The sequence below is a fragment of the Jatropha curcas genome, chromosome 6, assembly GCF_041381405.1.
Source record: "Jatropha curcas cultivar XTBG-Jc1 chromosome 6, XTBG_Jcur_1.0, whole genome shotgun sequence".
Classification (NCBI taxonomy): domain Eukaryota; kingdom Viridiplantae; phylum Streptophyta; class Magnoliopsida; order Malpighiales; family Euphorbiaceae; genus Jatropha; species Jatropha curcas.
In genome coordinates, this window is record NC_143156.1 from 25,980,034 (window position 1) to 26,004,169 (window position 24,136).

At 33.8% G+C, this 24,136-nt stretch overlaps 1 protein-coding gene across 1 annotated transcript; it reads left to right on the forward strand.

Annotated features, from left to right (window-relative positions):
* The first annotated feature begins 3,389 nt into the window (after positions 1–3,389).
* On the forward strand, positions 3,390–6,415 carry LOC105650277 (putative beta-D-xylosidase 5). The gene is made up of 6 exons (XM_089722187.1): positions 3,390–3,936; positions 4,026–4,331; positions 4,427–4,596; positions 4,678–5,120; positions 5,234–5,644; positions 5,721–6,415. Exons 1-6 carry the CDS (start codon positions 3,430–3,432, stop codon positions 6,326–6,328), a joined length of 2,445 nt encoding a protein of 814 aa, XP_089578313.1. The 5' UTR covers positions 3,390–3,429; the 3' UTR covers positions 6,329–6,415.
* Positions 6,416–24,136: the final 17,721 nt, after the last annotated feature.

Sequence of the window (24,136 nt, forward strand, 5' to 3'; positions counted from 1 at the left end):
TATAAGGATTGGTACTATTTGGTTTCTTATAGCAGCGTTAACCTTTATAAAGAAAGTAAATTTTATAGTTAAACCCAGTGTTTTTAAAATTGGACGGTATGTCCAATTGATATCGTTAATGGGTCGTGGTTAGATCAGGTCGATTTGGATCAACCAGATTTTTGATTTTTAAACATAATTTTTGACTTTTAATTTATAATTATTAAATAAAATTTATCAAATATCAAAATAATATGTAGGCTCACAATTTTATAAAACAATTCATGTCACTTTTAAGAATAAAAAAATAAATATTTTTTATTTTTATTTTAACAAATTGTTTATAAAATTAAAAATAGATTGATGGACACTTTATAACAAAATAAGGTAGAATACATAAATTCACTCATGAACTTTCTTAATAATAATATTATTATAATTGTAAAATTTTTTTCCAAACCTTTCTTACAATCGGGTGTGTACATATATATTATCAAATATACTGTTGAATTTATATTCTTAGTAAATTATTACGATTTTTTCTACATTAAAGTTAAATATTTATAAATAAATAAATAAGTTTATTATCATTTAATCTCAGATTTAGATTTAATTTAATAATTTATCACCTCTAATTTAAAATTTAACATTTTCTTCCTTTTAAAATATCTTTTTTTTAATATTAAAAAGTGAAAACTATTAAAATATTAATTTTTTTTAATATTTGATGAAATATAATGCATGAAACTAGGGATTGATTATATACATTAATTTAACATTAGAATTCTTATCATTTTTCATAGAAATTACTATTATTTTATTTTTAATAATTAAATATAAAAAAATAAAATCTAAAATGAAAATAGATTACTTTTCATAAATATTGATATATTAGCTTTATTATTAATATTAAAATTTTTTTAATTAACTAAAACGACAACTAAAGTATTATTATAAAAATCTATTATACATATTAAACTCATAAATGAGTTTATTATATTTTAAAAAAAAAGTTTATCATACACATCTTTTTATTGATGTTTAAGTTTTTCTAGGACACTCCACCATTTTAAATTATTTGTACAAGTCCCTAGGTAATTTTATACATATGCATGTAATAGTAATGACAATGGGTAAGGACACCTTGGGTAAAGACGAAAAAAGGATAGTAAGAGGTGAAAAAGTCGAAAATTGGATTTAATTGGGTCAATCCAATTTTTCTGTTTTTCCTGTCCGAACCGATTTTATTCAGTTCTTAGGTCTCCGGACTTTACATGTCAAACCAAACAGGATCGACCAACAGTCATGGTTAACTCGGTTTGACCTGCTAGTCTTGATTTAAAAACACTAGTTTCCTCTTTGTCTTGGATTTCTTCAAATGACATCTGTTTTAAATTTAATATAGATGTCAAAAGAAAAAGAAAACCAAACTTTCGGATTTTGGTAAGATTTTAAGAAATTTCAAGGATGAATGACTTTCATATTCATTGGGCATTTATTTATCGATTCAAATGAAACAGAATTATATGATATTATCAAGATTGCTGAGTTGTTTTCATAATTTCATTTAAAGGATTGTCCTTTAAAGAAGTGTGATTTGTTGGGAACATGTTAGGAAAAAAGACGTTAGAAATGGTGGCATATTTTGAGTAGAATTGATGTCTTTAATTGAGGAGAAAAATTCGCCTAGATCTGCTCCATGTCTTCACTTATGGAATAAACTAATGAAATTCATTATTCTCATTGAAACGAAAGTATTTCTGACCATATATTTGAAAAAAAAAAAGATAAAGTCAAAACACTTTTTAAAAAATTTTGAATTTCATTTGCTTAGTTCATGAGTGGGGCCATGAACTAAGTCGAGGCAAGTTTTTTCCATTAATCAAAACCTGTGACACGTTCATTTCATTATGTTTCCATTACTTTGTAGATTCTTGGGTGGAGAAGAGTGTTGAAACCTCTGCTATTTTTTAGCTTTGTTTTGATTTGATAGGTTGTTGTAATATTGTACTTTTAGAATTTTATTTATCTTCTTATCTCAATAAGAAATCAATTTTACGTAAGTTGAGATTTTCTAAATTTTTTTATTTAGCATTTACGAGTTAGATTTTGATGTATTTAGAGAATTTGGTGGTTCGGATTTGAAGCTTGAAAATAGTAATTTTTATGGATATAAATTAACAAAATAAACATATATTTTATATAATGTATACTCGATATAAACTTATTTATTAAGGTGAAAAAGAATTGCACGGATTTATTATGCAATCCATGCAATATCGATAAATAAAAAGCATGTATAGGATACTTACTTGTCTCATGTTTTAAAAAAAAAAAATACATATGATGGATATTGTTATAAAGCAAAAAGTTATTCCCAGAATATGATATATGATATATAATAATTAATTAAATTATTATTTGTTCCATTTATCATAGGGTGTGAAAAAAATTACTTAGAAAACTCAAATAGAAAGAATCTAACCAAAAAAAAAAAAAAAAAAAAAAAATCACACCGATTAACTATGCTGCCTATACAATTAGTAAAACTAAACACTTATATAGGATATTTAGTTGTCTCATGTGTCTAATTGTACTATTTTTTTTTAGACAATTTAATTAATTTATTAATTTTTATAAATTCAGTAAAAACTTAATATTTTCAAGTGTTTAGACTGTAACCAATAGATTCACAACAAAGAACTCAACTTAACCTGAAAATATTAGGTAAAAAACCTAGAACCACGATAATACAAAATTCTTAAAAAAAAGCTATTACTTCTCTTGAGATAAGAGAATAAATAATTGCAATAAAATCAAAATACAAACTTTTCATAACCAAGTCAAGAAATGAATCTGCGCATAAATCCATTTTTTAGCTAACACATCTACAAAATTATTCTGGCTTCTTTTAACATGACAAAAAGTAATGTGTACTAGATATGAGATCAAACAATTCAACCTGTTAAACTACATATACTTTTTTTTCTAAGAATAGAATTATATATACTTTTCAATTTCAGAAATAATATTATTGGATATTTCTATTTTTAACGAAAAGAGAATAAAAGACTTTCATTAAGTTCTCTGAAAAAAAAAAAAAAATTTTGTTACAAAAAAGAAAGCAAAAGATTAAAAAATTTTTCATTTTCAAAAACATATTAGTGGATAAATATGTAACAAGAAGATTATTTTCCAAACAACAACAGATGAAGATTTTTCCTTTTATCAAGAATGATATTATTGGATAAACACTCAATAATAATATAATATACAAATTAAAAAATAAAAAAAGACATATCAATATTATATATAATCTTAACCGAAAATATATACAAATCTTACTTCAATTTCAAAACCAAAACAAGGAAAAAAAAAATCAAGAATTGCCTATAAATTAACATAACCAGCCTTAGAACCATAAGCACCTCTGCATAACCAAAAAAAGCTATGGCTGAAAGCTTAAGTTCTATTCTCATTATCTATCTGATATGCGTTGCTTTCCTTGGCATTTCTGCTACAGCAGCTAGAAATGGACTGAAAAAACCATTTTCATATTTTGCATTAGACGCCACTACATCAGGCAAAGATGATGCTTCCTCCTTCAGTGGGAGTAACTTCACTTATGTCTGTGACCCTTCTAGGTACGCTGCCCTTGGATTGGACATGGCAAATTTTGTCTTCTGTGACAAGTCCCTTCCCTATGATGTTAGGGCTAGAGACTTGGTAAACCATATGACATTGCAAGAAAAGGTTCAACAGCTTGGACATGGTGCTTATGGTGTCCCTAGGTTAGGGTTACCTAAATATAATTGGTGGTCTGAAGCCTTGCATGGTGTGTCCAGTGTAGGCCCAGGAACTTTCTTTGATGAAGTTGTTCCTGCTGCAACTAGCTTCCCTACTGTAATACTCACAACAGCTTCTTTTAATGAGTCTTTATGGAAAACTATTGGCCAGGTAATTAGTTTTGCTGCTTTTTCTAGCATCAACAGTCAGTTTTTGCTCATACGGATTAGCTATTAATGTAAAATATTTAACTAATGCAGGCTATTTCAACCGAAGCAAGGGCAATGTACAATTTAGGTCGGGCCGGATTAACTTTCTGGAGTCCGGTTATTAATGTAGTAAGGGATCCTCGATGGGGAAGAACTATTGAGACAAACGGAGAAGATCCTTTCATTATAGGTAGATATGCTTCTAGTTTTGTAAGAGGCTTACAGGATGTTGAGGGGACTGAAAATTACCCAAATCCAGACTCTAGACCTCTTAAAGTTTCTTCATGTTGCAAGCACTTTACTGCCTACGATGTTGACAATTGGAATAATATTATACGTGAAACCTTCGATGCTAGAGTAATTTTCTTCAAGAAAAACTCTTTTTCCCAAAATTTATAATCATCTTAATTTTCAAAATGAATGAGAATTAATTAAAATTTTACTCGATGCAGGTGACTGAACAAGATATGGTAGAAACCTTCAATCGACCTTTCGAGATGTGTATTAAAGAAGGTGATGTCAGCAGCATTATGTGCTCTTACAATCGTGTTAATGGCATACCTGCTTGTGCTGATCCAAAACTCCTAAATCAAACCATTAGAGGAGAGTGGAATCTTCATGGGTAAAGAAATAATCAGCTTGAATTAATTTTCTTTATTTTATGAATGATATAACTAAAGGATTTTATTCTTTTTTGCGACAGATATATAGTCTCAGATTGTGATTCCATCCAAGTTATGGTTGAACGCCATAAATTTCTTGGTGACACCAAGGAGGATGCAGTTGCAAGAACACTTAAAGCAGGATTGGATTTGGATTGTGGAAAATACTACACCCAAAACACTGAATCCTCAGTAAAGCAAGGAAAGGTCAGGGAAGAAGACATAGACAGGTCACTTAAATATCTCTATGTGGTGCTTCTGAGACTAGGGTTCTTTGATGGAAGCCCTCAATTTCAATCTCTTGGCCTGAAAGACGTGTGCTCCGAACAACACATTGAATTAGCAGCACAAGCAGCGAGGGAAGGAATTGTCCTCCTCAAAAATAAGGATGATACTTTGCCCTTGAAGTCTGATACGATAAAAACCTTAGCTGTGGTTGGTCCTCATGCTAATGCTACCAACGCTATGATTGGAAATTATGCAGGTACATGTTTTTTATTTGAATTTTATTTGAAGCTATATAAAAACAAATAAAATTCAGTTGTATTACAAATCTAATTAACAAATATATATATATTGATTACATTTTGATTACAGGAATTCCGTGCCGATATATCTCTCCTATTGATGGGTTTTCGACATATGCAAAAGTGAGCCATGCAATTGGATGCGATGTTGCTTGTAAGGATGACAACTCGGTACTCCCTGCAGTGGAAGTTGCACAAGAAGCTGATGCTACTATAATAGTAGCAGGTATTGACTTGTCTGTTGAAGCCGAAAGCAACGATCGGGAGGATCTCCTCCTCCCTGGTTACCAAACTGAACTTATCAACAATGTTGCGAATGCTGCCAAAGGTCCAGTTATTCTCGTAATCATGTCAGCAGGAGGGATAGATATCACTTTCGCTAAAAACAATGACAATATCAAAGCCATTTTGTGGGCTGGATACCCTGGAGAAGAAGGTGGTCGAGCCATTGCAGATGTTGTTTTTGGAAAATACAATCCTGGTAATTGACTGACTAATTGTTTTTAATTAAGTAGTAACAAAGAAATTTCAGTTGCTGTAATTTTTTGTTTCTTCAGGAGGAAGACTACCACTTACTTGGCATGAAGCTGATTATGTTAATCAACTACCAATGACATCTCTACAATTGAGGCCAAATGATGAATTAAGATATCCAGGTCGAACTTACAAATTCTTTAATGGCTCTACAGTTTACCCATTTGGGTATGGACTCAGCTACACTAACTTCACTTATAAGTTAACATCTCCAAGAAAATCAGTCGATATAAAACTAAACAAGTTCCAGCATTGCTATAATTTGAATTACAAAGAAGACACCTCCACGCCTCCATGTCCATCGGTCCGAACTAATCATTTGTCCTGTAAGGAAATATTTCAGTTTGATGTTGAAGTGAAAAATGTGGGATCCAGAGATGGAAGCGAAGTTATGATTGTGTACTCGAAGCCTCCGGAAGGAATTGTAGGGGCAAATATAAAGCAAGTGATTGGCTTTAAGAGGCTTTTTGTTAACGCTAAAAGTAGTCAGAAGGTTAGCTTTGAGTTTAATATTTGTAAAAGTTTGCAGATCATAGACTATAATGCTTATAGTGTTCTGCCATCAGGAGGGCACACTATCATGATTGGGGATGATGTAATTTCTTTTCCAATTCAAATTAGTTTTAGTTAGGTAATTAGTAGATTTTAGGGAGCAACATAGCTATTGTCTCGTAGTTAATTTGAAGGGAATAAAGTTTAGTAATACACTTTTGATTTATGATTTTGTTAGCAAATGTGAATGTAGCTATCAGATATGGCTTCTCTGTGAGACATCTAATGCATATCTCCATCATTATTCATCTTTACATTCCTTCCCATCCCTTGGATCGGCGATGCTTCTTCTAGCTATTTCATCTTGTAACTGTATTTTGTTTATATACATATAGCCTTTAGTTTTGCTGTCAAAATTGTTATTCAGAGAAATATTTCTCTTTCCTTTGAAAAAATAAAAAGGCAAAGAAGCACTTACGAGATTATTTACCACAGCTACTTCATCCAGGGATATGATTGGCCTTCCAACAATTATCTCTTTTTCCCTGCACAGACAAAATTGAGAATACAACGAAACTTAGCCTATGTTTGGGATATCATATGATGCTATTTTCGTTGAGCACTAATGGAACTTATGCTATGTTTAGTACAAATGAAAATTCATTAGCAAAATTGATTTCTGCCATAACAGGGATTCTGCTCACACCTTGTCAAAATGTTTCTGCTTTATTTTGTCCTGGAGGAAAAACTGAAGTACCCACCTGAAAGGCGAATTATTTTTATTATTCAATTATTCAATTATTCAATTATTATCTCAGACTAGTTGGAGTCTGTTGTATGCATCATTTATTTATTTGAAACTAAATCTGCATTAATGTCAACTATTGGCATTGTTTCAGCTAACAGTGGCATTTTTTTTTTTTTTGGTAGTCTGAACACAAAAGATGTGTAGTCTGAACACAAACGAAAATTAGACTACCTGCAGAAGATGTGTAGTCTCTTATTCTCTTATTATTTTTTTGTAAATCTTAATATGAATTGGGGAAAAAAAAAACAACAAAGCTCGTTTTGATAAAATCTTATAAATTAAACCATGATATAGATTATTTAATTTTATTATAGAAGCCAGTTTCTATATGATACAAACAATTTGGCAAAATGAAATTAGCATACGATCTGTGTTATCTTTATGTAAATAAATTTCATTGAAAATATCATTTGTAAGATCAATTTTTTAGTAGTAATAAATTTTATAAAAGGCTCAAGTGATTTATTCCACAAATTCACACATCTCTCTAAAACATTGCACCAAAAAATTCAAACTTTAATTTTATCAAACTGATTTTACAAATAATTTTTTTATAGATAAATTCGAATTTAAATTTTTTTTAGTTATGATTTTGTTTGTAAATGTGAATGTCACCATCAGCACTGAAATCTGAGTAGGTTTAAGGCTATCGAAACCTGTAGTAAACATGTGACACTAAATAATATTCATTAAGCACAACAAATGTGTTCACAATGCAAGTTCCACACACACACACCCACACACACCCATGCACGCGCAGGCACACCCACACACACATGACAAGTCTATTTGAAACATTATCAATCAAGTATTATGCCGAGGCTTAATTTAAAATAATTTCATCATCATCAATGATAGTCAATCAAAAAAAAGCACTATAAATGTAATATACTATACAGAATATGAAAAAACTAAATATACCTACAATAAATAGTCCAAAGTCAAATCTATGATCTGGTATAGTGTCTGTTGGATCTATTGTAGTATTTGCAGGAGTGACTAAGGTATCGACTGCAATATTTAAAGGAAGACGAGAAGATATCGGCTGATGCGAAGGAGTAGAAACTGGTGAATCTATAGCAGGTGAAGTATCAAAGGAAGTACTAGCACTATGCAGGCTAGACATTTGCAATATATGCGTTGTAAGCTCTCTCAAGCTGTCTTTCCTACGCATCAACACGAGCCCGCAATGCACTAATCTCCTCAGTGGTCGGGCTGTGGTCGTGAGGAAGCTCTAGCAGCGTCAAACGCTGAGCCGCAGTAGAATTGTAATGCCTGAGAGCTGATGTCATACACCTTCCTCTTCTTTTCGCCTCATGCAGTGTTTAAATATAGTGCTGACTCATCAACAAAAATAATTACTATAGCATAATAAGAAATAATTGAAAAAAAATACATAAAAAATACATAGAAACAACAAACAAATTAAAATATTCACTTGCATTGTTCCAACAAAAAATATATCACTGCCCAATAAAATACACAAACAAAATCAAATAAGTTAAAAGTCCCACAAAATAAATTAATAGATAAAAGTTCAGGAACCTACTTGCGGACGGCGGTGGTCTTCTCCTGTGAGAACAACAGCGATGTAGCTCCGGTGATCTCACAGCAACTGGCAACACAGACAGAAGAGGGAGAAAAGAAACAAGAAAAGGGAAGGAAAAAGGGGCTGTATTGCTACCAAGGCAACCAAAGGGCTTATAAAGCCTTAAAATTTTGCGACCAACTGATCGATCGCAATTTGCATTAATTTGGTCGCTATAATTATTAAATAGATATCGTTTCATAAGTGTCCAAATTGCGACCAATACCAATCGGTTGCCATCTATCAATAAAATTTGTGGTATTGTGTAGCGCAAAATGTAGTGACAGACAAGAAATTGTTTGCAAATGCATCGTAAAGTTGGTAGCAGATTGGTCGCTGATCGGTCACAAACAAATAACAAAACTCGCGGAAATTAATAGAGCAATATTTTGAGATGGACACACTTGCAGTCGCCATTATGTTGCTAATTCCGTCGCAGTGTTCTCAATTATTAGATTTCTACGACTTATATTGTCGTCGCACCCAATCGTAAATTCGTTGCAATTTTGCTACCGATGGTCGTCAATCGCAGTTTTTCGTCGCAATTTAGCCTTTTTTTTTGTATGGTATTACTGTTAGTAGCTCATTCCTCCACCTTGTTTGAGGGTGGTACCATTTCAAAAATGTCCATATGAAAGAGGCATGGTTGAAAGGATTATTAAGAAGTTAAATAACTCCATTGTTGGAAATTCCAAAGTAGGTAGTAGAAAGGCACCGAAGGAACCAAAGTTCTCGCTCGAGCAACTCGATTGAAGGCTTCAAGGTGAAGACAACCAAATAAGGGAAAATCTTTATACAAGGCATAAGTTCATCAGTCATACTTCTCAGGTGCAGAATTTGAACAAGATAAGATGATCTCTTGCAAACATTTACAAATGCTGGAGATTGCTGAATCCACAGTTGGGGATACCTTTCTTTCAGGGAAGTTTGTAGAGTAATAGAGGGGGAAGGAAGTGGCCATTTCTCACTAGAGATACAAAGGCTGTTTCCTGTCAACTGTTTATGTTTCAGGACTTTATGCCTTTGCGTGAGACATACCTCTATTTGTAAACTGAGAGTCAAAAGTCCTGATTTGCTTTTTTTTTTTCTCCTAAAAAAAATTATTTTTAGTTTTTTTAAAACTAATATAATAATAAAAATTATTTTTGGTTTCTCATAGATGATTTATGATATTTTATAATATAAAAAAATTAAGTTAATTAAATTTAAATTGTTATAAGAAAAATTAAATTGGCTAATATGTAATTTTATTTTTATGACATTTGGTTGTCAAAATATAATAATATTTATAAAAATATTGTTTAGAAAAATCAAATTAATATTATTATAACCCTCAAAAAAACATTAATATGGTTATATGTTTATTAAAAAATAAATAAGCCATTGCCGAAGATTCTAATTAAAAATATACATATATATAATATTTTAATTTAAAAATAAATTATGTTATACAACTCGTAGATATTATTCAAGCATAATTAATTTTATTAATAATCTTGACCGTACACATACCTATCATAAATATGGTTTAAGAGATAGCTGCTCGTTTTTTGGAATAGTTCAATAATAATACTGTCACGACCCGATTCCATGGGCCGGACCGGCACTAGGGCCCAGGTAAGCTTAAGGCCCCCGAGGCCCGTAGTAAGCCTGAAACATTAGAGTCTATTATCTCGGTCTAATTAATAAAAAAAAATAAACTTCAATATTTGATTATTTCTCGGCCCAAGTTTATCTTCTACATTTCACAGTTCGAGCCCCATTTACAATATAACACATTTTTAATATGGGCTAACAGAATTACTTCATCTATATTACTACACGACTAGGCGTATGTAAATTCTACAACTGCGGAGTCACTAACTGTTTGTTATACATAGCTTCTTATACATATAATTACATAGCAAAACAATTATGGAACTGGGAAAACTTCTTAATAATCCTGCGGCGAAGATAACATAGTTTAACCCGAATTAGAGAGAAACTACTTCCTGAAAAATTTAAGCAAGACATGTGAGTTTTCTAAGGAGTAATAATTATTACACAACACACGCAGTCACACAATGTGTACACATATTAATCTAGTCATCCGACTAGTTATATGCTCACGCAGCCAGTCACACAAATGGCATATCATCAGCACTCACAATCATAAACATCTTCATATAATCACATCACGTGGAAATTAGTCAGTGGCGCCACCTGAAACCCCAACGAGCCGTCCTCACACATGGCTCGCCCTCTCATACATGTGCACCAGGGAGCCGATCCCCCATACGGCCAACTGGTCTAATCCTCACTGACCAGTCCTCTCATTATTTTTCCATTCTCTCGTTTCTCTTCCACACCAACAGGAGGCAACCCGGTGGTCTCCATCTAATCTAGATCATCAAGTGCTCACAACAGGAGGCCACCCTGCGGGCTACAATCAAATCTAGATTATCAGGTGCGCAACAACAAGAAGCCATCCTGTGAATTTCCATATAATCTATATCATCAGGTGCACAAGGGGGCGCCGATCTCCCATTTTCCCGGCCGACGGTCAAATATCAAATCATAATCAGATCCATATCACAGACCGTCCTCACAAACCCATGGTGGTCCACTTCATCCCAATTCCACACAAACAAGGCACAACATATTCACAGCACAGGTAATCAAACAATGCAATCAAATGCAGACATATTGATCAGTTGAGCATCATAATGCAATGCACAATTAGGCATTCATTCTTAAATACAATTAAATAATTAAATAAATAATATTAACAACAACAAAGATAAAATAAATAAATAATAATAATAATAATAATAATAATAATAATAATAATAATAATAATAATAATAAACAATGATAATGAAAATAAATACATAATTACATAATAAGAATAATGATAAGGTAATTAATGCACTATATTTATTTTGCATCATATTATAGAAATTATCTAAATAAAGTTATTTATTATGTTATTTATTAAAATTTAGTCTAATTTCTATTAAAATTTCGGCAGCACCTCCCCTAAAAATTGGACTATCTACCTGCTCAAATGTCCCAATATTATTATATATTTATCAAATCTATGCACACAGCCCATCCGTCGGGCGATCAAACAGTTAAATTTCCCTTCCTCCATTCCAAATAACAAAATCAAAATTACATTCAACTCTCAACATATAAATTGAAATAATCTTCATTGATCCAAGCGCATTATCAGACATTATCACTTTACCTCAATATAATTAGCTTCTTTAGCTAATTATCTAATAAATAAAACATTTCGTACACACACACACACATATATATATAAATATAACTAAATCTATATTCATCCACCTTACTCGGGCAAAAGTATCCTTTAATAAAATCCTAGACTAGTTGCTAAGAATCATTGCTTTAATTAAGTTACACTTAGATAAATGCATCTTTTAAGTAACTAGATTCACCACTTCCAATTAACTTAATAAACAAATCCATTACTATATTAACTTATATAAATTGACACTAACTTCATATTAGTTGCCGCTTATTAGAACAACAGGTCTTACTTTACCCAAATTTACATATTATGTTCTAAGTAACTCGCATCACAGGGAGAATTTAATTTACGTCCTCGTTTGGTTTATAGTCCAACAACAATCATTAACTCAAACTAAACTAACTTAAGAACCAGTTTCTCCTTTACTTATTATTTTATTGTACCTACTTCGATAATTAATCCACATAAATTTGCTAAGGTCACTAAATCTAAACTTCTACAGTTTTTCAGCTATAACACCGAATTTCTAAATTTGCGTCGAATAATTATTTGAAGGTCAATTGAATTCGGGTTGCAAAACTAACTGTATATTCGTAATCTACATAAAAAGGTCAACATTCTGCCATACGCATGCTCCGGTGACCGGAACAACCGCTGGCTGCCGGCGTCGCCGCCGTACAGGGTGGCGAGGGAGGCGGCAGTCTGGGATCAAGCAATTTCGACGCTAATTTGCTTAATATTTCCATGAAAATTACAAATTCCTCTTCACTTTACACAAATCATGCCATTATCTAATGAAATCCCAAATTTTAATTAAAAATTTTTTTTTTGTGACACCTTAACAAAATTTCTTCAAGGAATTTCCCTAAATCCCACAGTAAATTATCTATTGACACAAGAAAATCCAAGAAAGGAGGTTAGGAAGTCATGATCAACTCACCTTGTTGTTAGCAGTCACCGGAAGGCCGGAGGAGGAGGAGTTGCCGAAGGAGGCAGCTTCGAGCTACGCCACTGCAAAGCCGTTCGGCGCGAAGAAAAAGCGAGAGACGCGATTGGTGGCGTGAATGGAGGTGAGCGCCGCCTTGCTTCCTCGCATGGTGGCCGGAAACAAAGAGAGGAAAGGGGGAGAGGAGGTCACGCGCCTGGTGCTGGCGCAAGGAAGAAGAAGAGAAAGAAAAGAAAAGAAAAGAAAGAAAAAAGAAAAAAAGAAAAAGAAAAAGAAAAGAAAGAAAATTCTTGGGCTTCTAGACCATTTCGGTTCGATTCGAACCGGTTTGGTCTAATTTAATGATTCGGCTTGATTTTTACTCGGTTTGCAGGGTTTTTTCACTTGGTCTTCGAATAATCAATTTGCGTTTTGGGTCTGGTTCAATTATTTTAATTATTTTAATTAGTTTTCATAACATTTCCTCCATTAACTAATAACAATAAAAATATAGTTAGTAGTCATATTTGATTTTTTAGGAAAAATTAATTTATATATATGCATAATAGATTAATTGCTGGACTTTCATTTTATTACTCGAAATTTCCGAACGAACTATTTTGGGCTTAGGCCCAATTCGAAAATTTGGGCTCGAATTGGGACTGTGTTACAACTGCAGCCCACGCGGCCAAAATTTGCGATTTTTGATTTAATAAAAATTCAAAAGTTTCGAAAATAGAAATTCAGGGTGTTTCAATCTTCCCCCCTTAAGACAATTCGTCCTCGAATTGAAATCTAGTAGGAGAGAGTAAGAATGAACACACAGAGAATTTCAAAGCCATAAGAAATTACTTCCAACACCAAGGGCACAGCTCGAGAGTGGATAATATAAACCTAGGAATGAAAAGAGTCAAGTATTCTAATTGTATTTCTATTGCTAACAATCCTATTTAGTGCCACCTAGCTAGCACTCACAAGAATTTGAGTTTATTACCTAAATCTCCAATCAGTATCTTTAGACAGCTACTGAACTCTTTAGAAAATCTTTCTTTGAATAAAATTTGACAATAAAATCAGATTTAACAGAAAAGTACATATCATATATCATAGATTTCTCTCAAAATTATGTAACTTCATTTGAAAATTTAAATTTTATTAGACATTCGTCTGTGAAGGCCAAACATAATTTACAAAGGCAAACAATTGTAATTATGATTTACTTACAATCATAAGAATTAACTCGTTCAATTCACATGTGTTATTTAATAAAACTCTTACTAATCAAAACTTTTGAAAACTGGTTGCTTTACTTCAAAACTTTAGGCAAAATCGTCTGCAATTTCCGCTATTTATTATATCACAGGCCGCTTCGAAATAACTGATTTTGTTTCTCATCTTTGCAAATTCGATTGTCCTTATAATATTTTTACTATAGATTAGTTCATCTATTATACAGCTCCTAAATCACTGCATCCCATAGCTATCTCAATCCTATAAAATTTTCACTCCTTCCACTTAACCATCAATTTCTCTTTCCAACGCTTATTCCTTATGTCGCCTTAATACTCATTACAAAATTTTAACTTTCATAATAATATCTCTTAGTAATTCGCACTTCCATTCACAACCTACATCTCATTGGATAACCTTCCATTCTACTAATGTTGCCTATTAATTCGTTAATTCCCAACCTAATAATACCTTACCATCCACATATTACATTAAGTTGATCTCAATAACTCCTCATTGTCCAGTTTATATTTACTATTAACATCTCACTTCCTGTTCATGGCCTAGATTAGAATTTACAACCCACGGTTCTAACATTTTAATTAGAACCTTAATTAAACAAAAGTTTAATTCTCTATGTGGAATTATTTATTCAAGATTCGCATCTACTTATCACTGCTTTACGTCAATTTCATATTCAACTTACCTATTTTATCTATCTTTGGTCAATCAATCTTTCCCTTATTCAGTCTAGTAAGGTATTTATAAGTTCCTCAAATTTTATCTACCACTTACTCCTATATATATATTACAATTTGTTACCTATTATGTCTTACCCTTAAACTACCCAAGTTCATTTCTATTGTTATTTCTCCCATTTATTACATTAAACAGTCCTACACTCTAACTCTGGTTGCAGTCTAGCTTCTAAACTAAAATTGTCTCCTCAACCTTTCCAATGTTTATGTTCTTACTTAGCTACTAAGTGTCTACTTACTTAATATCATCATCACCACTTGTCTTATTCTTCTTTTCCAAATCTTCTTTAAAATTTTATTATCCTCGCAATCATTTCATTTTATGATCTAATCCAATTGGCCCCATGATATAAATAGACAGCTTTCAAAATAATTTTCTATTTAAATAATCAATTTCAAATTATTTATCATAACACACTTTAAATTCAAAATTAAAATGGGGTTTTAAATTTAAAATGTCAGGTAAATAAAATGAAAACAAAAGTAAAAAGTTTATATTTTTGAATAAACTCTAAAGAAATTCAGTAGCTGTGTTGAAAACTAAACACAAATTTCTAATTACCCCAAAGTTATTATTTATGCTCATGAATCTACCATACCAATGAAAATCCTATCTATTCTCTACACTATCCTACTCACTGACGGGAATAGAGTTCACATGAAAAGTAGTGTACTGGGTGATCAGGCCAATCCACTACTATCAGGTATCACTCTATACCCTAGCTTAAGGGCTGATACCATTCTAGCCCCTATAGGTACTGCGATGGATTTATCTTATTGTCTACTGCTTCCACTTCAAACCTTGAATTACTTCTTCTATAGTCTATTGATCTACACAATAGGTGTGGATTTTCCCACCTCATAGGGTCTAGTGCGTCCACCATCCCTAGAGAGGAAAATCACAAGTTTCCTTCCTTATGTTGGTTACGGCCGATCCCAACATAAAGAAATTTCCTATACTCCGCAGTTGTGTCCTACAACCCTAACCTAAGCTCTGATACCAACTTTGTCACGACCCGATTCCATGGGCCGGACCGGCACTAGGGCCCAGGTAAGCTTAAGGCCCCCGAGGCCCGTAGTAAGCCTGAAACATTAGAGTCTATTATCTCGGTCTAATTAATAAAAAAAAAAAACTTCAATATTTGATTATTTCTCGGCCCAAGTTTATCTTCTACATTTCACAGTTCGAGCCCCATTTACAATATAACACATTTTTAATATGGGCTAACAGAATTACTTCATCTATATTACTACACGACTAGGCGTATGTAAATTCTACAACTGCGGAGTCACTAACTGTTTGTTATACATAGCTTCTTATACATATAATTACATAGCAAAACAATTATGGAACTGGGAAAACTTCTTAATAATCCTGCGGCGAAGATAACATAGTTTAACCCGAATTAGAGAGAAACTACTTCCTGAAAAATTTAAGCAAGACATGTGAGTTTTCTAAGGAGTAATAATTATTACACAACACACGCAGTCACACAATGTGTACACATATTAATCTAGTCATCCGACTAGTTATATGCTCACGCAGCCAGTCACACAAATGGCATATCATCAGCACTCACAATCATAAACATATTCATATAATCACATCACGTGGAAATTAGTCAGTGGCGCCACCTGAAACCCCAACGAGCCGTCCTCACACAGGGCTCGCCCTCTCATACATGTGCACCAGGGAGCCGATCCCCCATACGGCCAACTGGTCTAATCCTCACTGACCAGTCCTCTCATTATTTTTCCATTCTCTCGTTTCTCTTCCACACCAACAGGAGGCAACCCGGTGGTCTCCATCTAATCTAGATCATCAAGTGCTCACAACAGGAGGCCACCCTGCGGGCTACAATCAAATCTAGATTATCAGGTGCGCAACAACAAGAAGCCATCCTGTGAATTTCCATATAATCTATATCATCAGGTGCACAAGGGGGCGCCGATCTCCCATTTTCCCGGCCGACGGTCAAATATCAAATCATAATCGGATCCATATCACAGACCGTCCTCACAAACCCATGGTGGTCCACTTCATCCCAATTCCACACAAACAAGGCACAACATATTCACAGCACAGGTAATCAAACAATGCAATCAAATGCAGACATATTGATCAGTTGAGCATCATAATGCAATGCACAATTAGACATTCATTCTTAAATACAATTAAATAATTAAATAAATAATATCAACAACAACAAAGATAAAATAAATAAATAATAATAATAATAATAATAATAATAATAATAATAATAATAATAATAATAATAATAATAATAAACAATGATAATGAAAATAAATACATAATTACATAATAAGAATAATGATAAGGTAATTAATGCACTATATTTATTTTGCATCATATTATAGAAATTATCTAAATAAAGTTATTTATTATGTTATTTATTAAAATTTAGTCTAATTTCTATTAAAATTTCGGCAGCACCTTCCCTAAAAATTGGACTATCTACCTGCTCAAATGTCCCAATATTATTATATATTTATCAAATCTATGCACACAGCCCATCCGTCGGGCGATCAAACAGTTAAATTTCCCTTCCTCCATTCCAAATAACAAAATCAAAATTACATTCAACTCTCAACATATAAATTGAAATAATCTTCATTGATCCAAGCGCATTATCAGACATTATCACTTTACCTCAATATAATTAGCTTCTTTAGCTAATTATCTAATAAATAAAACATTTCGTACACACACACACACACATATATATAAATATAACTAAATCTATATTCATCCACCTTACTCGGGCAAAAGTATCCTTTAATAAAATCCTAGACTAGTTGCTAAGAATCATTGCTTTAATTAAGTTACACTTAGATAAATGCATCTTTTAAGTAACTAGATTCACCACTTCCAATTAACTTAATAAACAAATCCATTACTATATTAACTTATATAAATTGACACTAACTTCATATTAGTTGCCGCTTATTAGAACAACAGGTCTTACTTTACCCAAATTTACATATTATGTTCTAAGTAACTCGCATCACAGGGAGAATTTAATTTACGTCCTCGTTTGGTTTATAGTCCAACAACAATCATTAACTCAAACTAAACTAACTTAAGAACCAGTTTCTCCTTTACTTATTATTTTATTGTACCTACTTCGATAATTAAGCCACATAAATTTGCTAAGGTCACTAAATCTAAACTTCTACAGTTTTTCAGCTATAACACCGAATTTCTAAATTTGCGTCGAATAATTATTTGAAGGTCAATTGAATTCGGGTTGCAAAACTAACTGTATATTCGTAATCTACATAAAAAGGTCAACATTCTGCCATACGCATGCTCCGGTGACCGGAACAACCGCTGGCTGCCGGCGTCGCCGCCGTACAGGGTGGCGAGGGAGGCGGCAGTCTGAGATCAAGCAATTTCGACGCTAATTTGCTTAATATTTCCATGAAAATTACAAATTCCTCTTCACTTTACACAAATCATGCCATTATCTAATGAAATCCCAAATTTTAATTAAAATTTTTTTTTTTGTGACACCTTAACAAAATTTCTTCAAGGAATTTCCCTAAATCCCACAGTAAATTATCTATTGACACAAGAAAATCCAAGAAAGGAGGTTAGGAAGTCATGATCAACTCACCTTGTTGTTAGCAGTCACCGGAAGGCCGGAGGAGGAGGAGTTGCCGAAGGAGGCAGCTTCGAGCTACGCCACTGCAAAGCCGTTCGGCGCGAAGAAAAAGCGAGAGACGCGATTGGTGGCGTGAATGGAGGTGAGCGCCGCCTTGCTTCCTCGCATGGTGGCCGGAAACAAAGAGAGGAAAGGGGGAGAGGAGGTCACGCGCCTGGTGCTGGCGCAAGGAAGAAGAAGAGAAAGAAAAGAAAAGAAAAGAAAGAAAAAAGAAAAAAAGAAAAAGAAAAAGAAAAGAAAGAAAATTCTTGGGCTTCTAGACCATTCCGGTTCGATTCGAACCGGTTTGGTCTAATTTAATGATTCGGCTCGATTTTTACTCGGTTTGCAGGGTTTTTTCACTTGGTCTTCGAATAATCAATTTGCGTTTTGGGTCTGGTTCAATTATTTTAATTATTTTAATTAGTTTTCATAACATTTCCTCCATTAACTAATAACAATAAAAATATAGTTAGTAGTCATATTTGATTTTTTAGGAAAAATTAATTTATATATATGCATAATAGATTAATTGCTGGACTTTCATTTTATTACTCGAAATTTCCGAACGAACTATTTTGGGCTTAGGCCCAATTCGAAAATTTGGGCTCGAATTGGGACTGTGTTACAACTGCAGCCCACGCGGCCAAAATTTGCGATTTTTGATTTAATAAAAATTCAAAAGTTTCGAAAATAGAAATTCAGGGTGTTTCAATACTATATGGTTCTTAAATTTAGTAAAACATATCTATTTAAGGGAGTTTTTTTTTTTTTTTTTTGTCTGGTTGGTCTTCTCACTCGTGTGTAGAGTGGGGATCTTAGGTTCAAAATCTTTCAACCACAAGAGTTTTCATCAATTTAGTGAGTAAAGTGAAGGACTAACCCTTTTTGTTGCCCATAATATTCTTTCAACTCTTTGGACCTCTCAACGAATTAAAAAAAAAATTATATTTATTAATTGACTAGCTTGGTTCAACTCACTAACATCAATAATTTTTTTTAGATAAAACACATTTTATAAACTATCCTCTTTTCACAGTATCTTTTTACTAAACCGAGCATGTTTCTCAATTTTTAAATTTTATCCATTCGAAAATTGCAAAATTGAAATTTTTTTGTAAAAATGTAATTCACTAATAATAATATCAAAGTGATCTGACTTACTGTGAGAGAATCCAATGGTAGCACCAAAATCAGCAAATCTTTGGTACCAAGCACGAGGAGCCTGTTTTAACCCGTACAAAGATTTCTTCAAAAGGCAAACATGATCTGGATTATTTTTGTCACGAAAACCCATGGGTTGATGCATATAAACTGTTTCATTGAGATGACTATGTAAGAAAGCATTCTTGACATCCATTTGATGAATGGGCCAAGATTTAGAGAGAGCAATGCTGAGAACCGCTCTAATGGTGGCAGGTTTAACCACGGGGCTAAACGTCTCATCACAATCAATACCCTGCTGCTGAGTATTCCCATCACCTACAAGACGAGCTTTATAGCGCTCAAAAGAACCATCAGATTTATGTTTGTGATGAAAAATCCACATAGACCGAATGACATTCACATTAAGAGGTCTAGGCACTAATTCCCAAGTCTTATTATCAATTAAAGCATTAAATTCATCTAACATTGCACTTTTCCAATTATTGTCACTAAGGGCACTAATAGGATTTTTTGGAATAGGAGATATATCCGTAGTGGTGGAAGTGTGGTAATTGGAAGAGTATTTAGGGTTGGGTTTAAAAATGCCATACGAAGCACGAGTGGTCATGCGTATTGAAGCTGGATTAGTAGGCCTTGGAGTGGTGTGAGGAATGGACAAAGGTGTGGAGTGCATAGACGGGGTTGGGCCAAGGGGAAGAGAGGATGGGCCAGAGGAGTGGACCGGACTACTTGAGGTAGAGTCGTCCAAGTGAGAAGAAGGAGTAGTGGATTGCAGTTGCATTGGGCCCAAAGGAGTGGCAGACCGTGTGTGGGCAGCAGGAGAAGCTGCTGAATCTGGGCCCGTGTGAGACTGTGGCCCAGAGTGAGAAAGAGAGGACGAGTTGGGCTGTGGGTTTGGGTCAGGCTGCAGATTTTGTGGTGTGGTATTTTGAGTGATATAATGTAATACTTGAGGATTAATATTATCACTCAAAAAATCATAATTTGAAGGTTGTGGGTTGTGTAGTTTGGAAAAAGGAAATTCGGTTTCAACAAAATGAACATGACGACAAATTATGATTTTACCACTAGACATGTCATAACATTTGGAGCCACGATGATTAGGAGCCGGACCTAAATAAGCACAAGGAGTCGACCTTTCTTGTAATTTATGAATACTAGAAGAGGGAAATAATGGGAAACATAAGCAATCAGAAACACGCAAACTCGAATAATCGGGATCACTTTGATAAAGGATTTGAGCGGGTGATTGATAATTCAAGACCTTGGAAGGAAGGATATTGAGGCGATATGTAGCCATGGAGAGAGCATGATGCCAAAAGGATGGTGGCATAGATGCATGAGAGAGAAGAGTCCGGATGATATTATTTATGGATTTTATGTGTCTTTCGGCCTTCCCGTTTTGAGGAGAAGTATGAGGACATGAGAGACGGAAAAGCATGCCATGTTGCTCAAAAAAATCCTGAAAAGTTCCATTTATGTATTCCGTTCCATTGTCACACTAAAAGGTTTTAATATTACGTTTAAATTGAGTCTTAACTAAAGCATGAAAAGATAAGAAAAGTTGTTTGACTTGAGATTTCTTAGCAATAGGAAATGTCCACAAAAATTTGCTATAGTCATCAAGAAACAGAACATAATAGCAATGGCCAGAAGTACTAACAATAGGAGAAGTCCAAAGATCACTATGAATAATATCAAATGGTAGAAAAGTAAATGACACCGAATCATAAAAAGGTAGTTTATAATGCTTCCCAAGAGGACAAGCCTATTACAATCAATAAACTTTTGACTACGAAGAGACTTAAGGATAGCATCGCCTGGATGACCTAAACGGTTGTGCCAGATATCCGAAGGTAAAGCAGTAAAAGCGGACTGATTGTTGGAAGAAATGGCTTGAGAGTTGGAGAAAAGTGGATATAAGTCCCCAGTGCTATCACATCTCAGTAGTCTAGTCCCCGTCTGTAAGTCATTAACAGAGAAACCAAAAGGGTCGAAAGAGATAGAAACCATATTATCAGTAGTAAATTTACGAACAGAGACCAGATTTTTAATGAGCTGGGGAGCATGTAACACATTGTTTAGGGTAAAAGGTGGATAAGGGGGAGGCAATGTAGTGCGACCGTGACCAACAATTGGAATTAAATGACTACTACCAACAACAATGTCATGATGCTTATTGCTTGAATTGAAATAAGAAGAGAGAATACCTGCATCCGCCGTCATGTGAGATGTAGCACCGGTATCCATGTAGTAGTTCCCATCGGGTTGAGAGAATGAAAGGGCATGCATAACGGCCTCAATGTCGGTGGGCGTGTAGCTAGGAGCAGGAGGAGCAACAACATTGAAAGCTTGAGGTCAGGGCCCAAGTAAGCCTGACCCAGGAGAGGTAGGACGTTGGGCCGCTGGATTGGGCCTTGGCTGCCAGGAGTAAGCGGGAAAAGGGCAAGGCGGAATAGTCCACCCACCCCAACCAGGCTGCCACATCTGCTGCCACTGTGGCGGAGGGGCCTACTGACGTGGCTGCCACTGTTGCTGATGATGTGTCGGCTGACTAGCACCGGCCCCATTAGAATTTTGTTGGGCCTTTTTCTTCCCATTGTTTTTCGAATTCCCCCTCCCTTTATTATTGTTGTTGCATTTGTTGCTTGCAGAGGAGTCAGATGTCATAGAAGAATGAGCAGCAACCATGGCGGCACCACCGGACCTGCTGCCAGAACCACCATTTTCACGAGTGTGACCGGCCTTAATAGTACGCTCCGCCATTTTCAACCTCGAACGATAACTCTCAAAGGAGGGCAAAGGCTCTTGATTTTGTATAAAGTCCACCGTACCACCATACGCCTCCGGTAAGGATTCGGTGAGACGTAAAACCAGAAGACCATTTGTTACCAGAGCATCAACATCAGCCAACCTGTCCGCCAGAGATTGTAGGTGATTACAATAATTATCGATCGAGTTGAAATCCTCAAAAACAGTGTAAAGTCCTCCTCGAGATGGGTAGCCCGAGAGGCTTTATTGTCCTGAAAAAGAGCTTCAAGATGATTCCATGCCCCCTCTGCTGTGTCATTGCGTTTGAGGATAGCGTGAAGAAGGTCGTTAGAAATGGTGCTGTAAATCCATTGTAAGACAATAGCATCCAAACGCCTCCAAAGAGTCAGATCAGCCGACTTAGCCGCCTCATAGGCAGTCTTAGCCTTCTCCTCCATTGGTGGAACCAAATGATCATAAAGATCATGCACCCTAGCAAGATTGGTAAACAAGGTAGCCCAAGAATGATACAAACCGTGCTCATTGTCTAATGTTACGGGAACAAGAGATTTAACATTAGTAATGGTGAGGGCGGAATGAAACTTGGGTGAGTCTGCCATGTAGAAGAGTTTGAAAAAGAGAGAAGGAGAATGGAGAAGAAGAGAGGTGCGGCTAGGGTTAGGAGAAAAGGATCGTAAGAGGCTCTGATACCATGAAGGAAACCAATTCCGTGTCTATTGCATTGATCATGAAACAGTATATAAAAGTTACAAGAGGAATGTTAGGCTACAAATCAGCTAACTGATCGCTAAAACTATGGTAACTAAATATATACTAACTAAAAATAGATATATACAATAACAATAGAATATATGCAAGATATATTCTAACAGTATATTTTCGGTAGATTTGACTTCCTTCATCTAAACTTCTCCAATATTTTATTTCAGCATGTTTTTATGAAATAAAATTACTTCATAGATTCTTTACCCAAGAAAGGCGTTGAAGAATCTATTATTTTTAAACTTGATTTTGATTTGATAGATTGTTGTAATGTTGCGTTTTTTTAGAATTCTATTTATCTTCTTATCTCAAAAAGAGACCAATCTTATGTAAGTTGAGGTTTTTCAAATTTTTTTTACTTAGTATTTACGAGCTAGGTTTTGGTGTATTTGGAAAACTTGGTGGTTCGGATTCAGAAACTTGGAAATACTAAATTTTTATAGTTGTAAATTAACAAAATAATCATATATTATATATAATGTATAGTCTATATAAATTATTCATTAAAGTGAAAAAGAATTGCACCAATTTATTGTGCAATCTATATGCAATATGTACAACCAATAAATAAAAAATATGTATTACTTACTTGTCTCATGTTTTAAAAAAATTTCATATGATAGGACAATGTTATAAAGCCAAAAGTTATTCTCAGAATATGATATATGATATATAAATGGAACAAATAATAATTTATTTAATATTGTATATGATATATCATATTCTCAGAAAGAAAGGGTTTATCAGATTTTCTAATATTTCTTTAACCAAAAAAAAAAAAAAAAAAAAAAAAAAAAAAAAAAAAAAAACACAAAGATTAACTATGCTATGTATACATCGAGTAAAACTAAACACTTATATAGGATATTTTACTTATCTCATTTGTCTGAATTGTACTATTTTTTATGAAATTTACTTTAAATTATATGTACTTTTTCATTTTCAATAATAATCTTATTGGATAATTTATTTCTATTTTTAAATGAGAAGAGAATAAAAGACTTTCATTAAGTTCT